This window comes from Oryzias latipes, chromosome 8 (genome assembly GCF_002234675.1).
Source record: "Oryzias latipes chromosome 8, ASM223467v1".
In the NCBI taxonomy this organism is placed as follows: Eukaryota; Metazoa; Chordata; class Actinopteri; order Beloniformes; family Adrianichthyidae; genus Oryzias; species Oryzias latipes.
This window is the reverse complement of record NC_019866.2, coordinates 1,482,005-1,497,559: the sequence shown is the minus strand read 5'-3', so window position 1 is coordinate 1,497,559 and position 15,555 is coordinate 1,482,005. Positions and strand designations below refer to the sequence as shown.

General features: G+C 43.9%; 1 protein-coding gene across 3 annotated transcripts in view; it reads left to right on the top strand.

The window, feature by feature from the left end:
• The window catches only part of rbfox3 (RNA binding fox-1 homolog 3), a 293,403-nt gene that overhangs the window by 85,112 nt on the left and 192,736 nt on the right, over window positions 1-15,555 (top strand). For all 3 annotated transcript variants that reach the window (XM_023957273.1, XM_023957272.1, XM_023957274.1), the window contains one exon: window positions 2,670-2,784. In XM_023957273.1, coding sequence (XP_023813041.1) covers window positions 2,763-2,784 — 22 coding nt within the window. In that variant the 5' untranslated portion in view covers window positions 2,670-2,762. The remainder of the gene's footprint in view (window positions 1-2,669; window positions 2,785-15,555) is intronic.

Genomic DNA, 15,555 nt, shown 5'->3' with positions numbered 1-15,555 from the left:
GCACGGAGGTGGAGAAGGGAATAGGGAGCAGCCCGGAGTCGAACCCTGGTTGCACGGACGGAAGGCGCCGCAAACCAGCACGAGCTAAACCGGCTCCCTACAATAAATTATTACATTAAATGTGTTAAAAAAATCTTATGGCAGCTTGAAGTATTTAGCTAATCAAATGAATCCATTCATGCATTTGACCAATCAGATGGAGCCCTTTGATGTTCGGTGCTGACCAGTTTAGACCAGTTTTACTTGGATTATAATTTAAGTTATATTGACTTTTATTCAAATCAAACTGCAGTGAAATGGTCGATGGTCTATACTACTATAGCGCTTTTCTACCTACAAGGCCCAAAGCGTTACAGTCACACACATTCACACACTGCTGGTGGCTCTGCTGCCGAACACTGGTGCCAACCTCCCACCAGAGGCAAGGCCGGGTTCAGTGTCCTGCCCAAGGACACTTCGACTCATGGGGGTGCAAGGCGGGAATCGAACCTGCAATCTTACGACCATTGATTTATATTATTGTCTGGATTGAAGAACAAATTCCATGTCAGACTTCAAGCACTTAAAAAACACTAAAATATGGGCTGCGATGTTAGAGATAAAAACTCAAACCCATTGAATGCACACAAGCAGGCTCATTAATACCAGAGCCTTAAAGGGAACAATGAATTTTTAGAAGCTTAAATGCGAGCTTCTCTTTTAGTTACTCCCTGCTGCAGCTGCTGCAGCGGCGGCGGCACGGCGTCTTTCTGCGCCATGTCGTCATGATTCACCTTAACCAGTAGACGCGTGTTTAGCGGCCGCATCCATGCGGCGCTGCGGCGGGCGCACTCCTGATGGATTTGGACGTTTAAAAAGCCAACTGTCTGCGTTCTCACAACCGCAGCAGAACCAAGACGGCCGCTTTGGCGTTTTTAGGCTCTAAATGGTTTTCATCCGTGATCACGTGATAGAAGATAGCGGAAAACATGCAAGTATTGGTTGTTTGAATGGAAGAAACTGCTTGAATAGATGTTTAAAATGGTGTAAAAAGCTGGAGTCAAATACAAACCCCAGTTTTTCTTAAAGCCCACTGCAACAAAGCATCAACAGAAATGTCCAGTTTGTCATGAACTCCACAAAAATATCATTTTTATGACATATAGATGACTTTAACATGGTTGACTTGTGCAATAATAAAGATCATAAAGAATTTATTATCAACATAATTTGCTTTCTTTCAATACTGAAGGGAGTCATTGAAAAAAATGTAACAATAGATGAGTTATTCTCGTCATAACAAACTTTTCCCGCCAAAATGCCCTTCTACTGCCCCTGGTGGAATGATGATGAACTGCAGGGCAAAGGACATGGACCAAATTTAATCCATTTTAAGGAAAGTTTAGATCATGCTAATGAGATATCAGAAATGTCTTTATGAGTGGTTATACAGGGTTAAAGGTTTTAAACATAGAGCTGTGGGCGGAGCCTAAGCACAGTTTCAGACTATTGGAACTCCGCCTCCATGTTTTCTAAAGCAGCACGTCTGTAAATCCGTCTGCTCCATTTAGGACGGTTCAAACCTCTGAGGCTTCATGAAGCCTCGGCTTTAAACTGCAAAAACGGAATCTGAAGAAAGTAAAAAGACTTTTGTTTCAAGAAAAGACAAAGTCTCAGTTGTTTTTCTGCAAGAAAAATGATCTTATCAAGAACGTTTTCTTAACGTAAAAAGTAAATCTTAATTTCAGATAACGTGTCTTAGTGTCAACATTTTTTTTCTTAAAATAGTAATTCTTGGTAAGAATAGTTTTCTACCACCACAGGCAAATTAATTTGCCAATTTCAAGATATTTTTGTAATTTTAAGAATGTGTGACTTATTTTTAGGAGGCCTGTTTTTGCGGTTGCACCTGGATCCACCAGAACCACCTGCAAACTATTTCACACCTGAAACGCGAAAAAACGGCGAGTGTTTTCCCACCAGGAGGAATTCTGCTTTCAGTGGCGGACTGAGAGAAAAAGGTGTCATTTATACAAAATATAGAAAATCTGTTTAGGGTGTGTTCATGCAAAAATAAACCCATCTAAAAACATTTCAGTCACTATTTTGAATATCTGACCTGAATCATCTGTTAACAGTCTGATGTTTGTGGAGGAAAATTTCTTTTTTGTAATGAGCATAAAGCAAAAATCTCTTTTTATGATTCTGAGACACAGTTATTTTCTTCTTACATTAAGTTGTTTTTTCAGTGTTTAGGTTTTTTAATCGATGCATTTCATCATTTCTGTAACGAGTTTGATATGTCTGTGGGATTTTTTTTATTGTGTGCAATCAGGCCGACCGATCAATCAATCAATCAATCAATCAATGTTACAAAAACCATAAAAATGACTCAAAACACAAGTCTGAGCAGGAATCTCCTGAAAGGAATCGAAGGCTTTGAAGCGTTCAAAGAGTGAATGTGGGCCTGGCTCTTTCTGAATGAGTTGTTTCTGTTTTTTCGTCATTATTCCTCTTAAACCAACATAAAAATTGCTGAGCATGTTTTTTTTAAGTAGATCTGTTGTGTTCCTGTTGTTTTTGTTGCCTTTTTTCCATAGTCATCATGAACATCGTCCTCTTGTGTCATAAAAAAGCGGATTTTTGGACCAGCAGAGCTGAAAGGATGTTTCTGCCCTCCGTGTCTGCAGGGTTCACCTGCAGCAGCGGCGGCGGCGGCGGCGGCAGCGGACGCAGCAGCGAGTCGAGTGACCCAGCTTCAAGCCCACCCGCTTCACCCGTACATGGAGACCCCCAGCTGGGCAGGTAAGCCTCCTTCCCCTCACTCCCCCGCCTCGCCGCGTTGCACCAAACATCAGACGAGCTGTTTGTGAAAGTGCAGCATGTTGGTTTGCTTCTGCCAAACGCAACAGAAATGAACCAGGATGTGAGGATGGAGGCGTTTCTGCTTTACGCTGCTCCAACACCTCTGCGTGGTGAAGGTTTTAGGGGGAGAAGATAGATGTCAGTGTTGCACAGTTTTCAGGGAGGGCGTCCGTCTGCAGCACATGCATGCATGCAGGCGCTTCCCTCCGATCCACGGCGGCTTAGCACACATGGAGGGAAGTCCAGAGGTGGTCAGAGTTGTGCTTTCAGACCAGCTGCACGCGTGTGACCCACTCCTGCACAGCAGCATTGCCTATATGTGGAAGGAAAGAGCCATCTCTGCAAAGGAGTATGAATTTTGCATGAATCCTCTAGTTGTTTGTGGCTGAACGGAGGCGTCCTGTGGCGCCTCTTCACTCTTGAAGGGAACTTTCAGGAATTATACCGTACCCTCTGATCTGGCCTCATTCTTCTCCTGAATGCAAACAAGATGTGTTTGCTTATTGACACTTTGGTGGCTTTTTTTTGCCTTTTTTTGTCACCTGCCCGCCCCCAGAGGGGCTGTGCCTGCAGAGTGTGAGTTAACGGCGTGGAAGAGCTCTCGCTGTGATAAAGGCGGTGTGTTTGCGCGCCTTACTCCCCCCTATCCACCCATATTGTGCTAATGTGTGCTGGTTAAGTATCTGAAGACCAGAAAAAAACTCTTATCCAGATGCCAGAGAGCCGGGGTGTCGCCGTCATCCCTCCCCAGACGGAGGCCTCTGCCTCCCCGCCCATCCTCAGTGGAGCCATAGAGCAGGTGGCAACCAGGATCAATGGGCATCCGCCATTACCTCCTCTGCACGCCACATCCCCTGCCTGGTCTCTGGGGTGGGGGCACACGTGTGTCTCGCTGCAGCACGCTAGGAGAGCGAGAGGCGTTTTCCATTAGTCTAATTGCGCGGTTATAGTTCCATATTACCACCTCGGATTCATAACGGTGGACCTCCTGCGACCCGGAGGATCGCCGGTGGGCGTTATTCGTGTAGGCGGGGAGGAAGACCTGGAATCTCAAAGGTGCAGCATTTTTCTGATTGACGGCGCCAACGTCCCGGCCCAGCTCAGCCGGAACCGTCGACTGTATCGGAGAACTGGAGCGAGTGGCGTCAACCATAGGAAATGAAGTCAATTCAGTCGCCATTATTCATACACGGACGCCGCCATGTTGGAGTCAGACATCATTAGTAAGCAGCGATTGGTTCGAGTCGGTCTGAGTCATTGTTTCTATGGCAACAACTTTCTCTAATCAGGAGTCTTGGAAGGCAACACCCCTACCATTCAAAGCAGAGGACACAAAATCTGTCAATCAAAACAATTTGGACGTTGGCCCAGCAGGCTCCACCTACTTCTAATTGAGGCATCTGATTGGTCACTTTAGAACTTGAATAAATGAAACTACAGAAAAAACTGCAGAGTTTGATGGCATCTGTTTTCCGTTAGGTTGCTCATTTAGCTGCGGCGAATCACCGTTTTCCGTCTTCGACCCGCTGGAATCAGTCAAATGTGGCGGTTGAATTTGGAATTTTTCTGCTTTGATAACCAGCTGGGACACACGCGGACCACGATCGTGAGATTTGGGGCCTGTTTCTGGACTCCAAAACCTCCTTCTTACCCTTCGGATGTATTTAACACAACATGTGGTTGACTCCCAAAACGGTGCACGCGACGTCACTGCGACCTATTTAAACACTTCCTGTTTAGAACGCCAGGGGGGAGGGGTCTGCAGAGGACTGTATACAGTTCTTGTATACAGTCAATTGCTGAACCTGACAGTGAGCGTGGAGCAACGTCATCCAAGGCCAAAGAACAAGGATGTTGTTCGGTTGTCAGACGGGTGAGCTGATCTCGCTCCCGCCCCTCTTGAAGGTCCGGCAGACATCAAAGCTTTGTTCCGAACCGGTAAAAGCCGCTTCCTGTTTTGGGTTTCCTCTCTCAGGCTGCAGCCGTTCCCGACTCCCCGGCTCCTTGGTTTCCCCGCAGAAGGAGAAAATCTTTGATTCCTCCTTTAATTATTATTTTTTTTTACAGGTGTGGGTATTGATCTCCCCTCTTTGCTGCGGGGGAGTGTGTTCACTTAAAAGGCCCACTGATGGTATCAGAGCTTATTAAACAAATAGGGCAGAGAACAAGGCCGCCGCGGCTTTGAATCATGAAGGAGGCCGCCCGTCTTCAAATATGAAACGCTCTGCTAACAAGGTGTGTAATCTATTTCTAATCACATCATATTTTATGGAACAAGGAGAATGTTGAACTGAAGGAAGAGAGAAAGGTGGGGGCTGTATTTTGAAATTGGATGTGACGGCCGGGGACCACGGCTTGATTTTACATGCATGGCTTTCTAATGAAGCCACGCCAAATGGTCAGTAATGGTTAACTTTGGAGCGAGCCGCAGTCTTGGTGTAATGGAGGCTAATTTGGGGCCCGACAGGCTGCAGAGCACAGCTGGAATATGGAGAAGGATGGAGGTCGGAGGCGGCGTTTGTTTGATACCAGCAAGTGTGGCGTGACGTGTTGTGCACAATAGTGTGTGCCACAACGCCAAGACGTACTCCAACACGGAGACGAGTTAAGTGACCGGACCGGACTGGAGAGTCTTCATGTTACCATTCAGGCCGCCGTCCTTTTAGGTATCTTCTTGGGGGGTGGCTCCTCCTCTCCGACGCTTGTGCCATAAAAGTTTCAGATCCTGTGACACAAGACTTGCTTATGAATACATGAATATATTTGCCGTCAGAAGACCTCAGAAGGTCTCACACAAGGTGATGGATGGAGGGACAGGATGATGGCGCCTAATGACTCCACCTTAAATCTCTGTTTTCAAGCAGCATCTGCAGAGTTTCTGCGGATTCCTCATGAAAAAGTCAAAGCCCTCGGCTTTGATGGTGAATATTCAGAGCGAGTTATCATCCTCATCGAGGACGCGGCTCTTGTTAAAAAGTGCAGACCTTAATGATAACGCATTTTTACCAATTTAGCCCCAGCAGAATTCGTTATGCACACAAATTGCCAAAACAACACAATAAAAAAGGCATTAAAAGTAAAAGCAAATAACAATCATGGGTATTTTGTTGCTCGTGCTTCAACACAAAGCGCATTTATTCTCACATTTAACCATTACCATCGCCGAGAAACCACTTCAAGGGATGCGCTTCTTCTCTGTGAACTCCAGCTTTTCTTTCTTAAGGATCTGCGGATCTGAAAATCCAGCTACCGTCTGCGTTTAACCTGAGGTACGGTGGCCCTGAAGGGTAAATCACACCCCTCAACGCAAAAACAGATAGAAAAAAATCACAAACACTATTAAAAAAGCAACAACAACAAAAAGAAATTCCAGAAACCAAAACATAAGAAATCAAATAAAATAAGAAATGGGTAAAGGAAGGGATTTTAGGACATCAGCAATCAAATGATGACGTTTGGTTCAAATTAAAGCAATTTCAGCAATAAAACAAAATAGACAACAAAAGATTAATAAATCAAACCTATTTGAGATATTAACCCCGGCTGCCATATGTCACTAAGTTGCAACGTACAATGTAATCCAGGCTCTTAATTCAACCTCACTTTAAATGGAGAAAACACGGAAAAATACATTTTTACATTCAATTCAGTTCAATTGTATTCCTATAGCCCATTAATACAACAATAGTCGTCTCAATGGGCTTCTTACCACTAAGGAAAAACTCCTAAAAAAAAAACGATTCTGAAAAAAACAAAAAGAAACCTCAGGGGAGTCCACATGAGGGAGGGATCCTCCCCCAGGGCGGACAGGCGATTCACCAGACATAGGATTGTGACTAAATGTAGGCATGAAGGGGTTAATCCATGTATTGATTAGAAAATCAATTTAAGAAAATGATGTCATGTTCTGGTCAGGAGCTCTTTTTTTTATAAATAGACATATTTGCACTTATTTGTATAGCAAACACACACATTACACAATAAATACAACAAATGTAAAATAGTCAAATTAATCAAATAAGAGTTTATTTTGGTAAAATCCAGTTCTTAATATCTATTTGAAGTTATAACGTGTTTTTGTCCAAAAACAGATTATTTATCAAGTAACAGATGAAGCTCTTATTGGTTTTCATTTGAAGCTGAACAGCATAAAAGCTTTTCATCTGAAAATCTGTCTATTTCCTGTTAGCATAGTCTTTTGGGCGACATCTAGTGGTGAAGTTTCAGATAACAACCAACACAACCATGTTTTCTTTTTCTCCACAAATGTTGCATCTGATGAAATCAATAAATCCCCACAAATGTAATCTGAGTAAAAAAACAAACAAAGATGTTAATTCTTCTGTGAGATTCTGTTAATCAAGTTGACAGATAAACATTAAGCGTTACAATATTGTAATAAAACAGTTTCAGGCATTTCTGATACAGTCGGTCCTGTTGTTGTAGGTTGGATGGAGGAGTTGGAACCTAATTCTTTGGGAGACATTTTTGTCGTTTTTCTGAGTCACTCCGGTGTCTCTGTTTGGTCTCTTTACTTTTATAAAAACTTTTAAACCTTTTATTTGTTTTTCATTTCCCTCTTAAACTGAACTTGTGAAAAACTTTGTGGTACTTTTGTCACTTAAGTTTGTTGTTGCATCATAAAGAAACATAAAGAAAGTAACTAAATCCTGGAGTAATGGCACTACTTAAGAGCGTATAGGAATACTTTTTTTTTACTTAAATTTTGTACAAATGTACATGAAATCAAACAAAATTAGTCTTACAAACGAACAAAGAAAAAAGAAAATAAGACATGACAGCAGGCGTTCCAGAAGTGTAAAGAGAAAGATCTTTTAGTGACCAGAGAGTTTTTATAGACAGTCCATCCGTCTCATTTTTCCTTACATTTTCCTTCTTCTCCGTCATCTTTTCCATGACGTAGATCTCCTCCACTATTTCAGTCCAGTCTGTGAGGGTTGGTGGTTCTGGCTTCTTCCTTGCTGCAGTTAACAATGTTTTCACCAGATACTGATCTTAAACTACGACCGTTTCAGACGTCTTACCCAGACGTAACACTAACTGAGTGGAGGGGGGGTTGCATAGCGCTGAATATTTGTTAAAACACCATGGATGGAACGCCAAAACCGTCCTGTTTGCCAACAGCTCCAGAAATTGAAGGTGTAATAAAGAAGCACATGAGATTTTTCCAGGTAAATTGCCTCCATTTCAGTGACGTGGTAGGAGACTGAGTGAACGCACACATTGAGTACCACCCTTCCTCTGAAACAGTGATGGACATTTCTATTTCCCACTTATATTTAACATATAAAGTTGTGTTTTTCTGACATGAAATGAGGCTGTTGTACAGTTTTGAAATAGATGTCTTCTGCTGGTACGCTCCAATTATTGCCTCTCAGACTGGATTTTGTTCACTCTTTTCTTCTGATCTGGAGGTCCACATTCCAGCTTTAAGCCCCTCATCTTGTTCTTGTTTATGATTGTGGCAAATGCTGTAACTCCCTCGTTACTCCACTGCTTCAATGTGGAATCATCTTTTGCTGGTTTCTAATCCTTGTCGAGATAAATCCATGTAAGTATTTTCCTTTCCAGCCGTGCTAGTTTTAGCCAAAGTTCATTAGTAAATGTTGTTATTGGATTTAATAATGTGGTAATGTCCTTTGGTAAATCATCCTCTCCTAAAAGGGTCTGAAGTGACAGTAAGAAGTAAACGGGGAAGTATTGGCCTCTGGAAGTAACAACAGTTTGATGTGTTGAACTTTGGTGGGTTTGGTTTGTTTTTTCGTTTTTTTTTTCCACACTTGGCTCTGGTTACAGTGAGGAGGAGAGAACGGAAGAAAAACACATCAGGTTTCAGCTAAAGAAATCCCAAACTGACCAGGAATGAAGGCTGTGAGTGAAGTCATGAAGAGGTTTGACTGAGCGGTGAAAGCGTCTCCAGGAACCCGAGCAGGACTCATCCAGGTGGTCATGGAGGAAGATCGAAGGCAGGTCAGAGTTCACGGCACAACGGTCAGAGAGAGAAGTTTGGTCAAACCGTTGGAGACACAGCTGAGCAACAACATCTGGACGATCCACTTTCTGGAAGCATCTCCAACCCAGAGCAAATGTCAAACATGGCGGTGGTAGTGTGATAGTGTGGAGGATATTTCATGATTTCTGATCAGAGTTCCTCCCATCTGTTCCTCGGCTGTTCTGGACAAAGTCTGGACGTGGAGCGGACTCTGCTTGATGACCTTAAACGGTGTAAAATCCCCCCGTGTGTCTGAATCCAAACAGTCCTGGAGAGACGAGGTCACCGGAAACTCTCACTTGGAAACAGATGTTGCTGGTTTGGACACATTTGTCCTTCTGATGAACGATTGTGTTTTTGCTCAGGTGGTCTTTGTTTCATGTTGAATGATTGCATAAATCAGTCAGCAGAGAAGGAGGCATCCGTCTGAACACGCACCCAACCTCCGGTTTGTCCCGGTTAGCAGATGGATGAATTCCTGAGAGATCCATGTTTACAGAAAGGCGGCATCAGAAACCTAAAAAGAGCCTCTTAAAGCGGCTGGTCGGACGGTTCGTGGCTCTGCTGAAGCGCCACATTGTTAGGCCCATCACCTCCATGGCGGCGGCAGAGGGGTGATGAAGGAGGAGGAGGGTAAGGATGCCTGCATCTTTAAAAGCTGGATGGAGCGGTGGAGCGGGGTGGACGGGTGGCTGGCAGGATTGTGCTGACGGCAGGGCTTTGGTTCAGAGCATGCCCATTAGAGGGAGCCATAAATCCTGGGCTCTCTGGGCCGGGCTGTGTCAGCAGTCCACTGAATGAATTGATTTTAAACGCCACTGGAAAAAAAAAAGAGGAGTGCAAGAGAGGGAGAGCGAGAAAAAGGAGGGAGAGTGACTATTTAATTCACCCCCCGCCAGAAGCCCACACCCCGTTCCACCCCGCTTCTCATTTCAGGACTGTCGTTGGAGAAAAAGGAAAAAGGGGGGGGGGGTCTAGAAACACTGAAACTGTCACCAGCAACAAGCCCAGGGCTAGGCGGCCCCCACGCCTTTGATTTAAACAGGGGGGGGGGGGACGCACAAGCCAAATACATAATCTCAAATTCCATACAGCATTTGTTCCCCCACCTCTCTAATTTCTGCTGCCTCTCTTTTATATCTCCACGAGAGAAATGAGACATATCGTAAAAAAAAGAGAGGGGAAAAGGCGCAACTGCATTTGAAATTCAAATGTGTTGGATTTTGAAATTGATGTATGTGTTTATTCATTTACGAGCAGCATCCATGTGTGCATGCATTTCTATATGATCAGCAGCAATGAAAGCCATCGTCCCCCCCCCCGTCTTTGGCTCTCCTGCTGCTGCACAGGAAGAGCGTCTGGACGTTTTTATCCCACTTCAGACGTCCACGCTCCCGCCTGCATGCATGCACCGACCTGTTGGAGCGCCGCCGGGGGACCTGGCGGCGGCTGCTGCAGAGCGATGCAAGGGGGGGGGACGTATTGATCAGGGAGCGAAAACCCGATCCATTCTGGGAGAGAAGGCAGCGACATGATAGTGACAAACGTCTGAAGCTGCACTTTTTGGATGCTTCTGCAGAATTTTTGCATTAGGCTGCGAAAACGCTAACCTCTGATATTAGGGTCAGTTGAAAGTTGGACAAACCCGGCCTTCGTAAAGATCAACCCCGATCAAAAGGATGTCTTTAACACGTGGCGTTTTCCTGACGGGGAAGGACAATTATAAAGAAAGTTAGGCTTAAAACTGCATTTTTGAGTATTTCTTTATTCAAATCGTGGTGAATCAGGAAAAAATGACTTTTACAGAAGATGATTATGAACGTCTTTGTTTTCCTCACCTGAGCTGGCATACGTTATCGCTCGCCATTTTTTGTTCCAGCGCTAATGTTGGGTTGGGGCTGTGAGGGGTTTGAACTCCTGCCGCTCTGCAGAAACTAGGTCCCAGAAAACGACACAGGATTTTTTTAAAATTTTGGCTAAAAGCGACGTCACCACAGTTTAAAAAAACACCTGGAACGCTTTGAAAAAAGACCAGGGGATGATCGGAGTGGGGCTTGGCTCCTGAAAATGTCCCTTTTTTCTGCGTTTATAGTCTCACAAGTGGATAAGAAAGAGGCATCCCAAGGATGTGATGGATAAATCCCCAGAAACGCTGTTTTGAGCTGCAGTTTCTTTATATATGTTCAATATACGTGTTACATTTTCATCAGCGTGGCTCTTTGAGCAGCCGCTGACAGATTCAGCTGCAAGAGACTAACGAGGTTTATCAAATATGTGCAGCGACGTTAATAAATCTGCGCATAAATGGCATTTTTGTGACAATCTCCCTCACATTCCTTTGCCGTTGAGCGGGTGGGGGCTCTGGTTTTGGGGTTGGTGGCGTCCTCTCTGGCTCATTACGCTGTTTAAAGAGCCGGCGCCTCCGAATCACCTGCCCGGCTCCGTGCTTCAAACAAGCTCAGCCACCAGGGATCATACATCAACTTCTCCATCAGGCCCCCTCCAGCTCACCTTTTTTTTTTAACCAGCACCCCCCCCACCACCACCACCACCACCACCACCCGACACACGAGCCCCACACCGCCGACGAGGAAAACAGATAGCATCGGCAGCTGAATACTGATGTCACCCCTGCAACAACAGGAATAACAAATGAGTCACAGAGCAGCCTTATGTTGTTATGAATGCGATCATGAAGTTAATTGAATGCTGCTGGAGGACCCGCAGCATCCGGGGCCCGCGCCGTGGCTCCACCGCACCGAATGCATGGCTTCTGTATGTAGAAGCTCCACTCTCTCATGCCTAATTACCCACAGGCTAAGGCGCGAGGAGGGCCCGCTGCGGATTACTATAAAGATTGTGGAGATATTTCACTTTGAAAAATGGTGAAGCACACAGGACTAAGGGTTTGATTACAAGGAGTGGGGCACACAGCCTCTACATCTTCCTTCCCTCATTTCAATTATGGCTGACTGGAGGCGCGGTGCTGCCACCGTCCTCAAATAAAACTAAAATATGATAAAGCTGAAATATCAGGCCCGGGACCGCTCCCCGCCTCCGGCCATGTAAGGCGCAGACACTCGCCGCGTAATTACAACATTTGCCAATATTTTTTTGACGAGAGGTTCGACATGAATGACGGAGGGAGGGGGGGGGGGCACGTGGTAAAAAGTGCATTTCTCAGGAGGTTCTCCTGCAGGAGTTGCATGGAGGCTGAGGCTCCACTGCGTCTCCTCTTTGCACTGTATTTTTATTAATGGAGGACAGAGAATTGTGTTCAACCCCCCCGCCCTGCAATGCTTCTCACCCCCAAGACCCAACCAGGTGGATCTCCTCTGGAGCCCCCCCCCCAGCCTCCCGTGTTAATAACAGTCTGGCCACGTCACCAGCGCCACTCGGGGTCAGAGCTCCAAAGATTCGGGGCTTTGCGAAGAAATCCCAGCCAGCCGGCCCGCCCGCCCGCCCGCCCGCCGCGCCGTCTCCTGACACGCCAGATGCATCACAATGACTGGGAACTTCAAGAGGATTTGCAGAGAATGTAATCTATTTTAGCACGTTTTTAAAATTAAACATTATTTGCTTTGGGGGATAAGTCCTGGTTCAAGAACTGTTTGTAAAGCTGAAGATTACAACGTCAGGAATTTAGCAATTAAAGGGAGCAAAAGCACATGTTTATGATACATGTGATTTGGGAGCTGACATGTTGGCTCTCTGCAGAGTCATGTTGGTTTAATCTCTTTATAAATCCTCTCTTATGGTTACGAGACGCCGCAAATGAAAAACTCCAGCGTGGCTCATAAACAAAGTACGACTTTCCCAGCTTCCTCTTTTCTTCATTTTTTACGACTCAGAACAAGAAAGAAACAGAGGAATTACTGCAAATGCTTGTAATTTACTGCTTCCTTCCCTTCAATGAATTCATCCAAATGTTGTCCTCTAATACATAAACCAATAAATACTATATAAAGAACAAATCTGTGACAGGTGCACACAATTTTAGAATTTAACTTCCGCCAAAGAAATTTGTTTCACATATTTTAGATACAAAGAAAAACCTTTAATGGGCGTGACCTCAGAGCTTCATAAAAGTCTTTGACTGAAGCCAAACCTTAGGGGGAGAAAAAAATCCCTTTTATGAACCAATCTCTAGTAAAAATAAGAGGCAAGCTTCAGTGAGTGCCCCAAACCGAGCTAAGTTATGTTTGATTTGATTATATGAGTCAGAAATGATTTACCAATGGTTGCTAAGGAAAGTTCTCTCATAAAAAAACATAAAAACTTGACACACAAATTGGTCAGCCCCAGACATGCATAAAATGCTATAGACCTTCAGAGAGGCCACCATTTTGAATTCAAATGGGACTCTATTGATTCTTTGAAGAACTGTCAAGGCCTCATATGTAAGAGTGAGTCCAAAACGGGTCAAAGTCATGCAAATGCTCAAGAAAAAGGGGGCGTGTTTCAGTGAGTGCCCAAAACCAAGCTCAGTTTTTTATGGTTGGCTTTGATCAACAATCAATAATAAAAGTAGGATAAGATTTACCAATGGTTGCTAAGGAAATTTCTCTCACATACAAACATAAAAACGTGATACACAAATTCAGCAGCCCCAGATGTACATAAAATGCTATGGTTGCTAAGGACCTTCACCTTCAGAGAGGCCACCATTTTGAATTCAAATGGGACTTTATTGATACTTTGGAGTGTTGGAAAGGCCTCACTCAAACATCAGAATCCTTAAATATCATTGTACACAAGAGGCTTGTTACAACGAAATTTCTGGTGCTCTCCAGCTGCTTGAGCAAAATGAAATAAAGTGACATATATGTTAGAATAAAAATAGATAATAGGAAATATGTGGATATATTCATTTTTATAGCGTACATACATGATTTTTTTTATTGTACCTCCAGACTTTAAAATATTTCACATGATTGGTATACAGACGTTACAGTGCTTTTATTTTTTTGACGTTCACATTTGGTTTCGGACGTTGACAGCTATTTGTAATAAGCCTTGAAAGAAAGAAATAAACGTTTGAGAAATGTAGACGCAAGGGGAATATCTGACATATTTAATATTTTGAGACCATTTTGAAAAATTATGATCAAACGGTTTTCGAATACGGCTTTTCCGAAAAAGGTGGATCAGACTCGTTAGCGCTTTTTTCCGTGAAGACTCCCAACATCTCCGCCTTGATTTTGTCCTGCGGATGTTGAAGTTGCTCCATCACCTGCTTTTTTTTTCCTTTTTTATGAAGTGAAGAAGAAATATTTTGCAGAGGGAAGAGCTTCTACAGCAAAATGGAGAACTATTCCACCCCCCTACCCCCCTCCACTCGTCACAGTGTGGGGGATTCAATCAAAAGTCTGCCCTGTGACCTGTTCTCAGAGAAACAAACAGCCAGCAGAGTCTCCGAAGACCAAAGCCATCAGAGGAGGGCGGCCCGGGCGCCAGCCAAATCGCGGCACCTTTGTGAAAGCCTCCATCACAGAGAAATTGTGAGTTGTCGCAGTGGAGAGTGACTAGCATGGCGGTACGTTGATACATTGATGCAGTGAATGCCTTGGACAGTGCAGTAAAAGTGCTGAGGTTGAAATTAAGCTGTTATCTCTCGCATGTATCACCAGGGAGGCTAGGAGCAGCGGAGCAGAGGCAGTAGCCTGTTTGCTTTACTGTTATTGCCTCCGCGTGTCCATCCTCATCTGGCTCGCCTCGTGTTCGACACTTGAAATGCAACGCTGCATTTGTTCACCTTTTATGTGTAGAAATTATCTGTCCCGTTGCAAAAGAAATCATTTCGCTCCGAATTTATTTTTTCCCCAAACTCCATTAACGGCACCGCATGAAGCATTTTAACATCAATGTAAATTACAGCCTTAATGTCTTAGAAATAATTATAATTACCAGAAGCACACAAGACCATCACTGGGAAAATGGGTAGACTCATCCAAGCTGGGAGCGACATGCATCATTATTTTTTGGTTTTATCTTCCCAACCAGAATTGTGGAGGTTTATCACTGAAATGAGCTTCAAATTGTTTCAAAATATTACATTTGGTGAGATATCGATTTGTTTATTTATTGTTTGTTTGTTGCGTTTAAAGAACACTGCTTTGTCTCTGCTAATTGTGTAATTATGTCTGTTTGTGTCCACGTCTGGATCTTTCATCTTTGTGGAAACCAGAGATGGAAACATTTTCAGTCTTTTTTTTCTTTAGAGAAGCATGAGATGATGAAGAAAGCAAACCACAGTGGAACACTTGAACGGGTTGAGTTTAGGAAGAACCCAAAACTGATTGAGCTGATCTATTGGAAAATGATTGGCGTCGTCGGACCTGAAGCAGAGACTCCGCTGGTTTCACAGTCACGTCAGAAGCTTCAACCTGAAAAACTCGAACCAATTAGCAAAAACCTTTTAAAGTATTTATTTGTCAAAATAAATATCGTCCGTTCTATTGACGAAATGTGACGAACCTTTGGAGCTACGGCGGCTTCGGTTGCTGTTTTGTATTTCTGCTGTTTTTAGAGATTTTTGTCATGAAATTGAGACCTATTTTGATGTAAATTTGTTATAATTCCATTACCCCGTCATAAAACATAATGTTTATTGAGAATCTGAGCCCCCCTTAAAATGTTAACGTGCAGTAACTTGCAGAGTTGTCGAGCTCTACATCCTTCATGTGGAAACTTTCCAG